The sequence below is a fragment of the Quercus robur genome, chromosome 12 (assembly GCF_932294415.1).
Source record: "Quercus robur chromosome 12, dhQueRobu3.1, whole genome shotgun sequence".
NCBI lineage: Eukaryota > Viridiplantae > Streptophyta > Magnoliopsida > Fagales > Fagaceae > Quercus > Quercus robur.
In genome coordinates this window covers 6,364,746-6,384,064 of record NC_065545.1, presented here as the reverse complement: position 1 = coordinate 6,384,064, position 19,319 = coordinate 6,364,746, and the positions used below count along the sequence as shown (strand labels likewise).

At 35.2% G+C, this 19,319-nt stretch overlaps 1 protein-coding gene and 1 long non-coding RNA gene across 2 annotated transcripts; one reads left to right on the top strand and one right to left on the bottom strand.

Annotated features, from left to right (window-relative positions):
- Positions 1-332: 332 nt before the first annotated feature.
- On the top strand, positions 333-11,775 carry LOC126710364 (protein PHOSPHATE-INDUCED 1-like). The gene is made up of 2 exons (XM_050410787.1): positions 333-465; positions 10,719-11,775. Exons 1-2 carry the CDS (start codon positions 442-444, stop codon positions 11,649-11,651), a joined length of 957 nt encoding a protein of 318 aa, XP_050266744.1. The 5' UTR covers positions 333-441; the 3' UTR covers positions 11,652-11,775.
- Positions 5,561-17,200, bottom strand: LOC126710378 (uncharacterized). Its single transcript, XR_007649647.1, has 2 exons — positions 16,910-17,200; positions 5,561-5,809 (listed from the first exon to the last, which is right to left on the bottom strand). It is a non-coding gene; the product is annotated as an uncharacterized LOC126710378 (long non-coding RNA).
- Between the last annotated feature and the right edge of the window lie 2,119 nt (positions 17,201-19,319).

Sequence of the window (19,319 nt, the reverse complement as noted above, 5' to 3'; positions counted from 1 at the left end):
TCATTAGACTATATCCTATATGTGGATTAACATGAGCCGATTCGTAGGACGTTCAGTTCATTCCTTCCTCATATAAGTCTAGGCCAGAAGTACTAAATTTTGTGCTTTCCCATTCGGTCCCATGGCTGGCTAACACCTGTTATGTTATGGACTTGAAAGCGAGGCCAAAAAAAAGAGGACGCAGTGACGCACACAAATTAATTAAAAAACAGCGCGTTAATCAATTATGCTGGCATCTCACTGCCACTATTCAAATCCCTCGACCCCCCTTCCGTGTGGTTTCTGACCCACACTTTTTGGGCACTATATATGTCTACCCGCAATTCTTCTTCTCTACAATCCCAACTCCACATTGTATTCTCAGCTTCTTACTTTCTCAATTTGTTCTCAACTTCTAAAGTTCTAATCTTTAGTACATAGTAAACACCTCTAAAATTCATCATGGCTTCTTTAGTTTACACACACCTGTTACTACAGCTAGTTCTAGTTATCTCTCTCTTCCATTTCAACTTGGCAGCAAGGAGACTTGCTGTTTCAGCTGAAACCCAACAACCTTTGCTCTTCCAATACCACAATGGTCCTCTTCTTACTGGAAAAATCTCCATCAATCTCATCTGGTATGGCAAATTCCAGCCCTCACAAAGAGTTATTGTCTCAGATTTCATTGCCTCCCTTTCTACTCCCACACCCACAACAGCCCAACCCTCTGTTGCCACCTGGTGGAAAACCACAGATAAATACTACCACCTCAGCAACTCGAAGAACCCCTCCACTCTTGTACTCTCAATGGGTACCCAGATCATTGATGAGACTTACTCCTTAGGCAAATCACTCTCAAATCAGCAAATAGAACAGTTGGCATCAAAAGGTGCCCAAGCAAATGCCATCAACGTAGTTCTGACATCAGATGACGTGGTAGTTGAAGGTTTTTGTATGAGCAAGTGTGGAACCCATGGATCTCTAACGGGTGCATCTGTTCAAGGCAAAAGCAACAAATTTGCTTACATTTGGGTTGGCAATTCGGAGACTCAATGCCCAGGCCAATGCGCGTGGCCATTCCACCAGCCCATCTATGGACCCCAGAGCCCGCCTCTGGTTGCCCCCAACAATGATGTGGGTCTGGATGGTATGGTCATCAACCTGGCTAGCCTCTTGGCTGGTACAACTACAAACCCATTTGGAAATGGCTACTTCCAAGGACCAAAGGACGCACCATTAGAGGCTGCATCTGCTTGTCCTGGTGTGTATGGCAAGGGGGCTTACCCTGGTTATGCTGGGGACCTTTTGGTGGACCCTGCGACAGGTGCTAGCTATAATGCAAATGGTGCTAATGGAAGGAAATACTTGGTCCCAGCCCTCTTTGACCCATCTACCCAAACATGTTCAACTCTTGCATGAGAAATGAGCATGTAGTGTATATAGTGCAGTATATTAGACAGTAGACTCAAGAAAGAGATTAATTCTTTTATTCATTTATTTATTGTATTATGGTTAAATAATGAAAAAGCTAAATCTTTTTATATTATATCATATGCTCAAACTTGTGGATCTTTTTTTTTTTTTTTAACCATATAAAAGAAAAGGTAAAATTGCCCTTGTGTCCTATGCTTAAACTTTGTGGTCCTTTTTAATATATTGATATACCATCCAAATAGACCATAGTGAATTGTAACTCAATATGCCAAGGCAAACCCAATATATATTATATTGGTTTAGAACAGGGTTATGAATTTATGATTGGTCATACTTTGAGTTATTTTAGGATTTTTTTTTTTAAAAAAAAAACACTTTGTCTGAGTTTATTCTGTTGAGTTCGAGAATACAAAGTAATGAAGCAATTGGAAATTTTGGTTCATTTCTTGGGTTTTATTTATTTATTTTTAATGAGTGGGGGATACCGGATACTCGAATTTTTTTTTACACAAAACAGGCTAAGAGTCTATTCCCTATGTGAATCCTTGGGCAACAACAAGGTCTAGGATTTCTAAGATGAGAATGAATATTCCTTGACTCTTACAAAACGAAGTCCATCTAGTAGTAAAATGGGTCAAGGAAATTCTGTAGCACATAACATATATTTATAGCTCATTGGATACTTGCCGAATTGATAATGCAATTTCATCAAAAAAAAGAAAAAAGAAAAAGAAAAGAATTGATGGTGTAATATATTAGTGGTCACGCATCTACACGAGCTTTGGTAGAATTGTAATGACAATATCACACATAGAGTCTGGAAAGACACTATTTGGTGACAGCTAAGAATACTTTGATGCTTAAGTTATAATCCGTTTGGATTGAGGGGAGGGAGAGAGAGTAGAGTAGATTTAACACAAAATTAACTTATTTTTTGTCAATACTACTCTACTCTCCTCTACTCCCCCTCCTTCCCCCTTCCATCCAAACAGACTATTAGTGCTTATAGTAGTAGCATATGTTGTATACACAGTGTTTTTGGATTTTTCTCATACCTTGATGGGTGGAGTATTATATGTAAGGGTCGTCAATGGGTCGGGTCGGGCCGGCCCAGCCCATTTTTACTTGGCCCATGGGCACAATGGGCTAGGCATAATGGGCTATTAACTAGTTAACGGGTCGGGTCGGGCTGGGTCGAAAGAGAAAACCTTGCCCATGACCCTACCCATGGGCAATGCCCATTTGGTCTTTAGCGAGGTGGGCTATTGGGTTGGGCCTAATGGGCTACCCATAGGCTTGTGTTAATATATTATTTTATTATTTTTATAAGGAAAGAATCAATTTTTTATAAGGAAATAATCAATCTATTTTTTTAAAGGAAAGAATTAAAGAATTTAATACTTAATTACAATTTTTTTTACAGTCAAATCTATTTAATTTTTTTTATTAAGGCTTTAAATAGTTTTTTATTTTTATCTTTAATAAAAAAAAAAGTCAAATGGTTAATTCAAATTTGCTAGACTACTAGAAAAATATATATTTAGTAAACTAAGTTTAGCACAATTACTTTGAATATCTTAGTGGTTGAAGGAGTTCTCTTAAGAAATTCTTCTATAATATCTTAGAATCAATCCTTCATACACTTCCTATATATTTTTGTTATGAATTATGAGTTATTGGGCTGGGCCAACGGGTTAGGCCAATGGGTTGGGCAACGGGTTGGGCTACTGGGCTAGCCCACCGGGTACCCATGGGCATAAAAACTAGCCCACGACCTGACCCACTGGGCTAGTGGGCTACCCATAGGCCTCAATAACAACGGGCTGGGCCGCCCATTAGCCCGGTGGGCCGTCGGGTTTCTGGGTCGGGCTGTGGGCCATGGGCTATTTGATGACCCTTAATTATATGTTTATATAGCACTTTGGCTGTTACCAACACTATCTTTTCCATATCCCGCAATGTGGATTGTGGAACATGTTTGGAGGAGGTTTAGATAAATTTCTCAAGTTGTGCATCCACCATTAATGTTGCATATAATGGTGCACAAATATTGCTCACATGTATGATTGTGATCCTATCGGCAGCCATTTCTAAAAATAGGAATTGATTTTTAACATTCCAATTGTTTTTTTTAGGCGAAAAGTATCTTTTAGTCCCTACATTTTCAGGTGATTCTCATTTTAGTCCCTACATTTTATTTTACCTCTTTTAGCCCATATCTTGAAAAACACTTCTTGTTTTGGTCCTTGCTGTTACATCAGAAACGGAGAAAGCTAACGTGGCAAACAACAGGAATAAATAATACTAAATTAATATCCACGTGACCTAAATTAATAATAAAAAATGTTTTTTGGCATTAAAAAATGCCATGTCAGCATCTAAATTTTAAAAAAAAAATTTATTAATTTTAACTAATTAAAAACAGAAGTAAAAACTAAAAATCAAATGAATTGAGATCTAAGTATGTCTTGAACAAGAGCAACAAGAACACAAACCCAGATCCAAGAACACAAACCCCAAAATAAAAAAAAAATAAATAAATAAAAAATAAAGAAAGAGAGAGAACAAACTAGACAGAGATTGAACTAAGAAGATGAAATATTTGGGTTTTAATCACAGAGCAAGATCTTGGATTTGAACAAAGTTTTACACCCCTCCCTCAACCCCATTATGTCTACTCCCACCACCACAACTTCTCATTCTCTCTCTTGCTACCTTACGCCTCCTCTCTTATCCTTCACCCACAATCACTAAACAAATGTCATGGCTACTGCTACTTCTTCATCTTCTCCCTTCGAGACCACCACACCACCCCACCGCCGATCCCCTCTAGCCCACCAACCGTCGTGCCTCTCCCTCTCCCGCTCCCTCTACCTGCTCTGACCATGGCCCAGATCTAGGCCCAGCCCTAGACCTTGACCCAGACTCTGATCTAGGCCCAGCCCCAAGTGCCAAATTTGGTCGCTTGTACCTACTCCGCTGCGTCTCCTCCCAAGACCACCATGGAGAAAGGTCCTTCAGCTAAGCCTCAAGTCAACGACTCCAATAGCGACAAAAATGACAACAACAACGACAAAGGGCTCAATGTTGAGAACGAAGAAGAAGAAGATCTCGCTCTGTGATTAAAACCCAGATCTTTCATCTTCTTAGTTCAATCTCTTGATGTCTAGTTTGTTCTCTCTCCTCTTTTTTTTTTTTTTTTTTTAAATTTCTAGGTTTGTGTTCTTACTGTTCTTATTCAAGACACACTTAGATCTCAATTCATATGATTTTAGTTTTTAATTCTGTTTTTAATTTTTTTTAATTAGTTAAAATTAATAAATTAATTTAGATACTGACGTGGCATTTTTTAATGCCAAAAAACATTCTTTACTATTAATTTAGGCCATGTGGGCATTGATTTAGTATTATTTACTCCTACCATTTGCTCTGTCAGCTTTCTCCGTTTCTAATGTAATGGTAGGGACCAAAATGAGAAGCGTTTTTCAAGATAGGGACTAAAAGTGGTAAAAATAAAATGTAGGGACTAAAATAGGAATCACTTGAAAATGTAGGGACTAAAAGGTGCTTTTTGCCTTTTTTTTAAGAAAGTTCGGTATACCATATATGAGAATAATTAAAAGAATCTAACACCAAGTACTAAGCATTTTAATAAATTCAATGAATAAAGGATAGAGCATTACTCTCTATCACAAGGCCCCAAACTATATATTTAGGACTCCAATAGTGCTCTGAGATGACCGAATCTTTTGTAGGTACTAAGAAACTTGTAATTCAATTTACACATACTAGATTTTTTAACGAAAATATATATAAAGGTACAAATCTCCCACTTTTAACTATCTATATCCAAAATAATAATAATAATAATCTTTTTCTTTTTTGTGTCCTAGAAAGAGCATTAGCAACTAGAGAACCATCTCATATGTTTTTCAAATTTATGGAATGGCAGACTAATAATAAATAACATGTCACGCCCCAAACCCCAAAGGGTTTGAAGCATGAGAAAGACATCTCAAAGTACCTGTAGATTTTTTTTTTTCTTTCTTTCCTTTTTGACAATCCAATCCACAAAATTATATAAAGTTCTAATATCAAGGATTATCATAATAATTCCATTAAATATATTCTCAAAGTAAGTCAGAGCTCTAAGAAATAATTACAAAGACCATTGGCCACAAAAGAATAGAGGTCTGAATAATTAATTACATATCATCAGCTTGTCTCATCAGTGGGAAATAACATCATAGCCACTATAATATACAAAAGAATGAGTCAAGCCTATTCTAAGATGTACATCATCTAATATACCCATTACCAAAGTTCAGCCTCCATTAGTAGTTAGTCTAACTACTATTAGCCACCAAAAAGCTGTCTCAAAAGACCGTTGCCTACTCTGAAATGTTATAAAATAATGGGATGAGATAGAGCCCAGTAAGTAGCATAATTAAAGGGGGTGGGGGAAATGCAAGTTTCATGATGGTAACAATTTACAAATCATGCTTTTAATTCGGGAGTTTCCAAATAGTTTCTACAAAACCATTTTCCAAAAATAATATGACAAGAATGGATAAATTGACACAGCACAAAGTTTCTCAAAATGTTCTCATGAGATTACATACTATATATTCCTCAAAATATCTCAACATGAAACTACTTACTATACGGTGAGCAATAACAACACCGTTCCAAACCAGAAAATCTAACCCAAGGCCACATGATAATCGCCGACACAAAGCCGGAACTCATTGCCGACACAAAGCTGGAACTAAACTGCCGACACAAAGCCGGAACTCATCGCCGACACAAAGCCGGAACTAATAACCATCACAAAGACGGGTGCTAAGATACTAATGTCACACAAACTATAGTATCTAGCTAGGTAATCACCGAGTAATCACATATCACAGCACATGGGTAGAACATAAAGAACTCACATAACTTTAATTCAAAATACATAATTCACTTCTAAGTAGTTTCATAAAATATTTGAATGCCCAAGATATTCACAAGGTTCTCAAAGCCTTCAACTTATTTCTTGCCAAAGAGATTTTGTATTAACTTCCCAAATAACATAGGCCAAGATAAAGCATCTTTATATTTTTGCAAATAATGCAATAAATCCATAATATGCATTTTCTAGAATTTAATCAAAGATGCTAGTCTTTTCTTTGCTAACAAATCATGCAAATCCCCCATATGCAATAAGAATATGCATTTTCATATATAATCATATATAGTAGGGTCATAACACAACACCTTTTAGAAAAACATAGTTCCACCATTAATTTTCCAAAATGTGTTTGACCCAAAAATAATATTTATGCAATGTGATTATTTTTCCAAAAATCCCATTAAAAGCTACTTACCTCGCAACCCGCAAAAAAACTAATTTTCCAAGCTCCAAAAGAAATTAGCTAGAACCTAAACAATAAAAAGCAAACCTATCAAAATAAGCATAAAGCTTGAAATTGTATCTAGCTACATATTAGGAATTGCCAAATAAGCACTAAATTAGGCAAGCCTAGATTTAGCCTCACAAATAATATTTTCCATCTCCAAAGTTTCTCAACCAATTACTTTACAAGACATAGACTCCCATTATACTTATGAATCATACAACGTATTATTTCTAACATCAAAGCCTCAATAATTTATAAATAGTTTCCACAAGGTTTTCACAACATCATCAAGAGACCCATGACACCAAAATCACAATATCCTTTCAAACAAACAATTTAGATCTTTAACTAGCTCCAAATAAACCATAAAATTATATTCACAATTTATTTCACAAGATATACCTCAAAACCCCTAAATTTTCACCATAACAAGCCTTAGATACCCAACATTGTAAAAAGCATGAACTCACTCAACAAATACATCCACCAAGACCAAAACCCATACGTATAACACATGAATATCATTTCCAAAGCTCTTAAATCACATGAAAATCATTATTAAAGCTTGGGTAAAATAACCTCAAATAAGAACATAATACTCATCAAAAGAGATTAAAACTTTTACCTCAATTAACTTATGTGAAGGTGTGATGTTCTTGAGGATTTTCTAGTGATTTTGCAGAAAAAAATGGTAGAGGTGATGATGAGGAATGTACCGATGGGAGGGTGAGGGAGAGGAGTGTGTGTGTTGTGTGTTGTGTTGACTGAAAAGGAAAAAGAAAAGGAGAACAAGAGTGAGAGTGACCGGCCAAAGAGAGAAAAGAGGGAGTGGATTGTGTGATGGGTAGTGGGGTTAGGTGGGGAGCACGTGGGAACCAACAATTTGATTTTTTTTTTTTTTTAACTGATAGGACGTTACATAACAATCATAAACAAATGTCCAATGTTGGCTTAAAAATTGAACTCAATTAATTAATTCAACTATCCAAGTTGATTAATTAGGTCAAATTATATGCAATTCATGGAGGCACACACAAATCACCTAATAAACTAAAATGTAAGGGAAATTGAATTGATACAGTGATTTGTTAACAAATGGAGAAAACCATTTTGCCCCCACCGGGTGAATTTCAGTTCACCACTTCCAAAAATCTTCTAATCAAGAATAAGTTGTTACAAGTATAAGGAAACATACCACTATCCTGGCCTATCCCAAAATGCCAACCTACAGTTGTAACTTTGTTCCAATCCTCAATTAGACTTGATCTTATAAAGACTTCTTTCTTTAATGAATCCTAGTACATGTCTAACTTTCCAACAACTAATATTTGTTGTTAGATGTAAAGTTTTTCACTTCAAAGCATGCTGAAGATCTGGAAGCACTTGGTTACAAAACCCAAAGGCGTACAGGGACGCAACAGCTTCTCTAAGAATATGTGAGTTCTCTAATCTTAGTTTCTATGTCTTTGATGACTTTAAAATAAAGTTTTTATACCCTCTAGGAGTTTAGTGAATGAAACCCTAGCAATCTAAGTCATCATAGGCCGAAATTCTGAAATGAGAATTCTAGATTTGCATTACTCGATTGATTGAGAGGTGTTGAGCTTGTGTCAAGAATTACTCATTAAGTCTCAATAGATGCTAGTGTCAATCTTGTGTCGAGACAAGTGTCGAGCTTCACTGTTTTAGCTTTTTTTCACTTGTTTCTTGGTTCAATCTTCATATATTTAATGATACCATTTGTTTTGTCTTATCAACACATTTCTTGATATCCTAAACACATCTTAGATTTATCCAATTACAAGTAAAATACATTTTTTCAAAAGATATGCCAATACATAATAAATATGACCCTAATAACATCCGAAAACACATTACATTATTTTAGTGAACTATCACATAAGAAAAGAATGGAGTGGTTTACAAAATTAAATTGTTTTTAGCAAGCTTTGATGAAAGCTCTTTACCATGTCAAATTACAATATTTTATCTCTAAAATGCTCCAAAACCAAGAACGGATATTCCATTCACCACTATGCTAGTCATGTAATATATCCAAGATTTCCACAGCTTTACCATCATTAAAGAAACCTTTAGTCAAATAAGATCCATTTTAGAAATGGATTTCTTTAAGTGAGGAAATTCAAATGCAAGTGAATCCACCAACCAAAGATGCACACACCAAACCGATCAAAGTAGTTTGTTCCAATTCTTTTTAGTGTAACACATAAATAAAGAAATCATGTGGTGGAAACTAATCAAAATGACAAATTATCTCTTTTTTAAATCCATATTAGCAATTGCAAAATCAAAGACTTTCTTTTTCTGTTCCTATGAATGGAAACATTATTTGATAGTTAAGTCCAAGACAATATACGCAACTAACTCCTAAATGTAAACAAAACAAGAACTGTAAACTGAAAACTCAATAGTAAAACTACTAAAACTTGTTTAGACTTCTAATTTTAAAATTACGGCTTAATTGCTTTGAATCTACTCAACTAGATGTGGAATGAAAGTAATCAATGCGCAATTGACCAAAACTACTATCTAGTGCATGGGCATACATAATTTGCAAAAAAGTATAAAACACAGGGAATAAGGGAAGAGAGACGTAAACACAAGCTAACACGGCGATATGTTATTGAAGAAGAAAACGAAAGTGCTCGACGTAAAAACTTCTCTCCAGACGTCTAAGCTGAATCGATCCACTAATGAATAAGTTGGAGTACAGGGATTACAATATAGACTCTCCAAGCCTAGACTACCCTCTGTACTTAGACCCTCCAAGTCCCAGCTACCAACGGGTTTCACCGAGCCTTGTCAGCACAGCTTTCTGGATCCTGTAATTATCATCAATTGCATCCACCACAGAATTGCATAACCAGATCCTACCCGAAAGCTCCAAAACAACTCACAACACTCAGAATGGATAAATTATGTGGAATTAAGTCCAAGACATGACTAGCAAACAAATTCACCTCTTAACTAATAATCTCACCCCCAAGAAGCAGTGAAGCATATATGTTTGGAATTGCAATGTAATTGTAATTAAGTTTTAATACGAGTTTTTTTTTTTTTTTTTTTGAGAATCAAGTTTTAATATGAGTTGAGCGTTTAATTTTCTGGTTTTTGAAATTCTAAAGTTTGAAATATGATTTCTTAAATAGATAAAAAAAAATAAAAAAAAATAAAAAAAAAAGGAAAAAAGTTATATATATATATATATATATATATATGTATGGGGAAAATATAATCATACACTCTTTTACGTGCATTATATTACATAAATATCTTTAATTGATGAGAAAATAATCACAATTTCAAAAGTCGGAAAAAATATATTCACCTTAAAAACATAAAAATGAAAGTTAGAAAATGGATATAAAAAAGAGGGTAAAGTATCATTGGACTATATCCTATATGTGGATTAACATGAGCCGATTCGTAGGACGTTCAGTTCATTCCTACCTCATATAAGTCTTGGCCAGAAGTACTAAATTTTGTGCTTTCCCATTCGGTCCCATGGCTGGCTAACACCTGTTATTTTATGGACTTGAAAGCGGTTTCGGTTGAAACTTGAAACTTAAAAGCGAGGCTAAAAAAAGAGGACGCAGTGACGCACACAAATTAATTAAAAAACAGCGCGTTAATCAATTATCATGCTGGCATCTCACTGCCACTATTCAAATCCCTTGACCCCCCTTCCGTATGGTTTCTGACCCACACTTTTTGGGCACTATATATATGTCTACCCGCAATTCTTCTTCTCTACAATCCCGACTCCACATTGTATTCTCAGCTTCTTACTTTCTCAATTTGTTCTCAACTTCAAAAGTTGTAATCTTTAGTACTTAGTAAACACCTCTAAAATTCATCATGGCTTCTTTAGCTTGCACACACCTGTTACTACAGCTAGTTCTAGTTATCTCTCTCTTCCATTTCAACCTGGCAGCAAGGAGACTTGCTGTTTCAGCTGAAACCCAACAACCTTTGCTCTTCCAATACCACAATGGTCCTCTTCTTACTGGAAAAATCTCCATCAATCTCATCTGGTATGGCAAATTCCAGCCCTCACAAAGAGCTATTGTCTCAGATTTCATTGCCTCCCTTTCTACTCCCACACCCACAACAGCCCAACCCTCTGTTGCCACCTGGTGGAAAACCACAGATAAATACTACCACCTCAGCAACTCGAAGAACCCCTCCACTCTTGTACTCCCAATGGGTACCCAGATCATTGATGAGACTTACTCCTTAGGCAAATCACTCTCAAATCAGCAAATAGAACAGTTGGCATCAAAAGGTGCCCAAGCAAATGCCATCAACGTAGTTCTGACATCAGATGACGTGGTAGTTGAAGGTTTTTGTATGAGCAAGTGTGGAACCCATGGATCTCTAACGGGTGCATCTGTTCAAGGCAAAAGCAACAAATTTGCTTACATTTGGGTTGGCAATTCGGAGACTCAATGCCCAGGCCAATGCGCGTGGCCATTCCACCAGCCCATCTATGGACCCCAGAGCCCGCCTCTGGTTGCCCCCAACAATGATGTGGGTCTGGATGGTATGGTCATCAACCTGGCTAGCCTCTTGGCTGGTACAACTACAAACCCATTTGGAAATGGCTTCTTCCAAGGACCAAAGGACGCACCATTGGAGGCTGCATCTGCTTGTCCTGGTGTGTATGGCAAGGGGGCTTACCCTGGTTATGCTGGGGACCTTTTGGTGGACCTTGCGACAGGTGCTAGCTATAATGCAAATGGTGCTAATGGAAGGAAATACTTGGTCCCAGCCCTCTTTGACCCATCTACCCAAACATGTTCAACTCTTGCATGAGAAATGAGCATGTAATGTATATAGTGCAGTATATTAGACAGTAGACTCAAGAAAGAGATTAATTCTTTTATTCATTTATTTATTGTATTATGGTTAAATAATGAAAAAGCTAAATCTTTTTATAATATATCATATGCTCAAACTTGTGGATCTTTTTTTTTTTTTTAACCATATAAAAGAAAAGGTAAAATTGCCCTTGTGTCCTATGCTTAAACTTTGTGGTCCTCTTTAATATCTTGATATACCATCCAAATAGACCATAGTGAATTGTAACTCAATATGCCAAGGCAAACCCAATATATATTATATTGGTTTAGAACAGGGTTATGAATTTATGATTGGTCATACTTTGAGTTATTTTAGGATTTAAAAAAAACAAAATAAATAATAAAAAAAAACACTTTGTCTGAGTTTATTCTGTTGAGTTCGAGAATACAAAGTAATGAAGCAATTGGAAATTTTGGTTCATTTCTTGGGTTTTATTTATTTATTTTTAATGAGTGGGGGATACCGGATACTCGAATTTTTTTTTACACAAAACAGGCTATGAGTCTATTCCCTATGTGAATCCTTGGGCAACAACAAGGTCTAGGATTTCTAAGATGAGAATGAATATTCCTTGACTCTTACAAAACGAAGTCCATATAGTAGTAAAATGGGTCAAGGAAATTCTGTAGCACATAACATATATTTATAACTCATTGGATACTTGCCGAATTGATAATGCAATTTCATCAAAAAAAAGAAAAGAATTGATGGTGTAATATATTAGTGGTCACGCATCTACACGAGCTTTGGTAGAATTGTAATGACAATATCACACATAGAGTCTGGAAAGACACTATTTGGTGACAGCCAAGAATACTTTGATGCTTAAGTTATAATCCGTTTGGATTGAGGGGAGGGAGAGAGAGTAGAGTAGATTTAGCATAAAATTAACTTATTTTTTGCCAATACTACTCTACTCTCCTCTACTCCCCCTCCTTCCCCCTTCCATCCAAACAGACTATTAGTGCTTATAGTAGTAGCATATGTTGTATACACAGTGTTTTTGGATTTTTCTCATACCTTGATGGGTGGAGTATCATATGTTTATGTAGCACTTTGGCTGTTACCAACACTATCTTTTCCATATCCCGCAATGTGGATTGTGGAACATGTTTGAAGGAGGTTTAGATAAATTTCTCAAGTTGTGCATCCACCATTAATGTTGCATATAATGGTGCACAAATATTGCTCACATGTATGATTGTGATCCTATCGGCAGCCATTTCTAAAAATAGGAATTGATTTTTAACATTCCAATTGTTTTTTTTAGGCGAAAAATATCTTTTAGTCCCTACATTTTCAGGTGATTCTCATTTTAGTCCCTACATTTTATTTTTACCTCTTTTAGTCCATATCTTGAAAAACACTTCCTGTTTTGGTCCTTGCTGTTACATCAGAAACGGAGAAAGCTAACGTGACAAACAACAGGAATAAATAATAATAAATTAATATTCACGTGACCTAAATTAATAAAAAAAAAAAAATTTGGCATTAAAAAATGCCATGTCAGCATCTAAATTTTAAAAAAAATTAATTTATTAATTTTAACTAATTAAAAAAAATTAAAAACAGAAGTAAAAACTAAAAATCAAATGAATTGAGATCTAAGTATGTCTTGAACAAGAGCAACAAGAATACAAACCCAGATCCAAGAACACAAACCCCAAAATAAAAAATAAATAAAAAATAAAAAATAAAGAAAGAGAGAGAACAAACTAGACAGAGATTGAACTAAGAAGATGAAATATTTGGGTTTTAATCACAGAGCAAGATCTTGGATTTGAACAAAGTTTTACACCCCTCCCTCAACCCCATTATGTCTACTCCCACCACCACAACTTCTCATTCTCTCTCTTGCTACCTTACGCCTCCTCTCTTATCCTTCACCCACAATCACTAAACAAATGTCATGGCTGCTGCTACTTCTTCATCTTCTCCCTTCGAGACCACCGCACCACCCCACCGCCGATCCCCTCCAGCCCACCAGCCGCCGTGTCTCTCCCTCTCCCGCTCCCTCTACCCGCTCTGACCATGGCCCAGATTTAGGCCCAGCCCTAGACCTTGACCCAGACTCTAATCTAGGCCCAGTCCCAAGTGCCAAATTTGGTCGCTTGTACCTGCTCCACTGCATCTCCTCCCAAGACCACCATGGAGAAAGGTCCTTCAGCTAAGCCTCAAGTCAAGGACTCCAATAGCAACGAAAATGACAACAACAACGACAAAGGGCTCAATGTTGAGAACGAAGAAGAAGAAGATCTCGCTTTGTGATTAAAACCCAGATCTTTCATCTTCTTAGTTCAATCTCTTGATGTCTAGTTTGTTCTCTCTCCTCTTTTTTTTTTTTTTTTTTTTTTTTTTTTTTTTTTTTTAATTTCTAGGTTTGTGTTCTTGGATCTGGGTTTGTGTTCTTGTTGTTCTTATTCAAGACACACTTAGATCTCAATTCATATGATTTTAGTTTTTAATTCTATTTTTAATTTTTTTTAATTAGTTAAAATTAATAAATTAATTTAGATATTGACGTGGCATTTTTTAATGCCAAAAAACATTCTTAATTATTAACTTAGGCCATGTGGTCATTGATTTAGTATTATTTACTCCTGCCGTTTGCCCTGTCAGCTTTCTCTGTTTCTAATGTAATGGTAGGGACCAAAACGAGAAGTGTTTTTCAGGATAGGGACTAAAAGTGGTAAAAATAAAATGTAGGGACTAAAATGGGAATCACTTGAAAATGTAGGGACTAAAAGGTGTTTTTTGCCTTTTTTTAAAGAAAGTTCAGTATACCATATATGAGAATAATTAAAAGAATCTAACACCAAGAACTAAGCAGTTTAATAAATTCAATGAATAAAGGATACAGCATTACTCTCTATCACAAGGCCCCAAACTATATATTTAGGACTCCAATAGTGCTCTGAAATGACCGAATCTTTTGTAGGTACTAAGAAACTTGTAATTCAATTTACACATACTAGAGTTTTTAACGAAAATATATATAAAGGTACAAATCTCCCACTTTTAACTATCTATATCCAAAATAATAATAATAATAATCTTTTTCTTTTTTGTGTCCTAGAAAGAGCATTAGCAACTAGAGAACCATCTCATATGTTTTGCAAATTTATGGAATGGCAGACTAATAATAAATAACATGTCACGCCCCAAACCCCAAAGGGTTTGAAGCATGAGAAAGACATCTCAAAGTACTTGTAGATTTTTTTTTTTCTTTCTTTCCTTTTTGACAATCCAATCCACAAAATTATATCAAGTTCTAATATCAAGGATTATCATAATAATTCCATTGAATATATTCTCAGAGTAAGTTAGAGCTCTAAGAAATAATTACAAAGATCATTGGCCACAAAAGAATAAAGGTCTGAATAATTAATTACATATCATCAGCTTGTCTCATCAGTGGGAAATAACATCATAACCACTATAATATACAAAAGAATGAGTCAAGCCTATTCTAAGATGTACATCATCTAATATACCCATTACCAAAGTTCAGTCTCCATTAGTAGTTAGTCTAACTACTATTAGCCACCAAAAAGCTATCTCAAAAGACCGTTGCCTACTCTGAAATGTTATAAAATAATGGGATGAGACAGAGCCCAGTAAGTAGCATAATTAAAGGGGGTGGGGGAAATGCAAGTTTATGATGGTAACAATTTACAAATCATGCTTTTAATTCGGGAGTTTCCAAATAGTTTCTACAAAACCATTTCCCAAAAATAATATGACAAGAATGGATAAATTGACACAGCACAAAGCTTCTCAAAATGTTCTCATGAGATTACATACTATATATTCCTCAAAATATCTCAACATGAAACTACTTACTATACGGTGAGCAATAACAACACCGTTCCAAACCAGAAAATCTAACCCAAGGCCACATGATAATCGCCGACACAAAGCCGGAACTCATTGCCGACACAAAGCCGGAACTAAACTGCCGACACAAAGCCGGAACTCATCGCCGACACAAAGCTGGAACTAATAACCATCACAAAGACGGGTGCTAAGATACTAATGTCACACAAACTATAGTATCCAACTAGGTAATCACCGAGTAATCACATGTCACAGCACATGGGTAAAACATAAAGAACTCACATAACTTTAATTCAAAATACATAATTCACTTCTAAGTAGTTTCATAAAATATTTGAATGCCCAAGATATTCACAAGGTTCTCAAAGCCTTCAACTTATTTCTTGCCAAAGAGATTTTGTATTAACTTCCCAAATAACATAGGCCAAGATAAAGCATCTTTATATTTTTGCAAATAATGCAATAAATCCATAATATGCATTTTCTAGAATTTAATCAAAGATGCTAGTCTTTTCTTTGCTAACAAATCATGCAAACCCCCCATATGCAATAAGAATATGCATTTTCATATATAATCATATATAGTAGGGTCATAACACAACACCTTTTAGAAAAACATAGTTCCACCATTAATTTTCCAAAATGTGTTTGACCCAAAAATAATATTTATGCAACATGATTATTTTTCCAAAAATCCCATTAAAAGCTACTTACCTCGCAACCCGCAAAAAAAACTAATTTTCCAAGCTCCAAAAGAAATTAGCTAGAACCTAAACAATAACAAGCAAATCTATCAAAATAAGCATAAAGCTTGAAATTGTATCTAGCTACATATTAGGAATTGCCAAATAAGCACTAAATTAGGCAAGCCTAGATTTAGCCTCACAAATAATATTTTCCATCTCCAAAGTTTCTCAACCAATTACTTTACAAGACATAGACTCCCATTATACTTATGAATCATACAAGGTATTGTTTCTAACATCAAAGCCTCAATAATTTATAAATAGTTTCCACAAGGTTTTCACAACATCATCAAGAGACCCATGACACCAAAATCACAATATCCTTTCAAACAAACAATTTAGATCTTTAACTAGCTCCAAATAAACCATAAAATTATATTCACAATTTATTTCACAAGATATACCTCAAAACCCCTAAATTTTCACCATAACAAGCCTTAGATACCCAACATTGTAAAAAGCATGAACTCACTCAACAAATACATCCACCAAGACCAAAACCCATACGTATAACACATGAATATCATTTCCAAAGCTCTTAAATCACATGAAAATCATTATTAAAGCTTGGGTAAAATAACCTCAAATAAGAACATAATACTCATCAAAAGAGATTAAAACTTTTACCTCAATTAACTTATGTGAAGGTGTGATGTTCTTGAGGATTTTCTAGTGATTTTGCTGGAAAAAATGGTAGAGGTGATGATGAGGAATGTACCGGTGGGAGGGTGAGGGAGAGGAGTGTGTGTGTTGTGTGTTGTGTTGACTGAAAAGGAAAAAGAAAAGGAGAACAAGAGTGAGAGTGACCGGCCAAAGAGAGAAAAGAGGGAGTGGATTGTGTGATGGGTAGTGGGGTTAGGTGGGGAGCACGTGGGAACCAACAATTTGAATTTTTTTTTTTTTTTTAACTGATGGGACGTTACATAACAATCATAAACAAATGTCCAATGTTGGCTTAAAAATTGAACTCAATTAATTAATTCAACTATCCAAGTTGATTAATTAGGTCAAATTATATGCAATTCATGGAGGCACACACAAATCACCTAATAAACTAAAATGTAGGGGAAATTGAATTGATATAGTGATTTGTTAACAAATGGAGAAAACCATTTTGCCCCCACCGGGTGAATTTCAGTTCACCACTTCCAAAAATCTTCTAATCAAGAATAAGTTGTTACAAGTATAAGGAATCATACCACTACCTTGGCCTATCCCAAAATGCCAACCTACAGTTGTAACTTTGTTCCAATCCTCAATTAGACTTGATCTTATAAAGACTTCTTTCTTTAATGAATCCTAGTACATGTCTAACTTTCCAACAACTAATATTTGTTGTTAGATGTAAAGTTTTTCACTTCAAAGCATGTTGAAGATCTGGAAGCACTTGGTTACAAAACCCAAAAGTGTACAGGGACGCAACAACTTCTCTAAGAATATGTGAGTTCTCTAATCTTAGTTTCTATGTCTTTGATGACTTTAAAATAAAGTTTTTATACACTCTAGGAGTTTAGTGAATGAAACCCTAGCAATCTAAGTCATCATAGGCTGAAATTCTGAAATGAGAATTCTAGATTTGCATTACTCGATTGATTGAGAGGTGTTGAACTTGTGTCAAGAATTACTCATTAAGTCTCAATAGATGCTAGTGTCAAGCTTGTGTCGAGACAAGTGTCGAGCTTCACTGTTTTAGCTTTTTTTCACTTGTTTCTTGGTTCAATCTTCATGTATTTAATGATACCATTTGTTTTTTCACTTGTTTCTTGGTTCAAAACATATTTATTATGTTTTGCCAATACATAATAAATATGACCCTAATAACATCCGAAAACACATTACATTATTTTAGTGAACTATCACATAAGAAACGAATGGAGTGGTTTACAAAATTAAATTGTTTTTAGCAAGCTTTGATGAAAGCTCTTTACCATGTCAAATTACAATATTTTATCTCTAAAATGCTCCAAAACCAAGAACGGGTATTCCATTCACCACTATGCTAGTCATGTAATATATCCAAGATTTCCACAGCTTTACCATCATTAAAGAAACCTTTAGTCAAATAAGATCCATTTTAGAAATGGATTTCTTTAAGTGAGGAAATTCAAATGCAAGTGAATCCACCAACCAAAGATGCACACACGTAGTAGTTTGTTCCAATTCTTTTTAGTGTAACACATAAATAAAGAAATCATGTGGTGGAAACTAATCAAAATGACAAATTATCTCTTTTTTAAATCCATATTAGCAATTGCAAAATCAAAGACTTTCTTTTTCTGTTCCTATGAATGGAAACATTATTTGATAGTTAAGTCCAAGACAATATACGCAACTAACTCCTAAATGTAAACAAAACATGAACTGTAAACTGAAAACTCAATAGTAAAACTACTAAAACTTGTTTAGACTTCTAATTTTAAAATTACGGGTTAATTGCTTTGAATCTACTCAACTAGATGTGGAATGAGAGTAATCAATGCGCAATTGACCAAAATTACTATCTAGTGCATGGGCATACATAATTTGCAAAAAAGTATAAAACACAAGGAATAAGGGAAGAGAGACATAAACACAAGCTAACACGGCGATGTGTTATTGAAGAAGAAAACGAAAGTGCTCGGCGTAAAAACTTCTCTCCAAACGTCTAAGCTGAATCGATCCACTAGTGAATAAGTTAGAGTATAGGGATTACAATATAGACTCTCCAAGCCTAGACTACCCTCTGTACTTAGACCCTCCAAGTCCCAGCTATCAACGGGTTTCACCGAGCCTTGTCAGCACTAGCTTTCTGGATCCTGTAATTATCATCAATTGCATCCACCATAGAATCGCATAACCAGATCCTACCCAAAAGCTCCAAAACAACTCACAACACTCAGAATGGATAAGGTATGTGGAATTAAGTCCAAGACATGACTAGCAAACAAATTCACCTCTTAACTAATAATCTCACCCCCAAGAAGCAGTGAAGCATATATGTTTGGAATTGCAATGTAATTGTAATTAAGTTTTAATACGAGTTTTTTTTTTTTTTTTT

What these genes read in the sequence shown, in the direction of transcription:
- LOC126710364 (XM_050410787.1), top strand. Translation starts at nt 442, where the DNA reads ATGGCTTCTTTAGTTTACACACAC. An exon ending in CTTCTTTAGTTTACACACAC is followed by an intron (nt 466 to 10,718) that starts CTGTTACTACAG and finishes GCTTGCACACAC; the next exon opens with CTGTTACTACAGCTAGTTCT.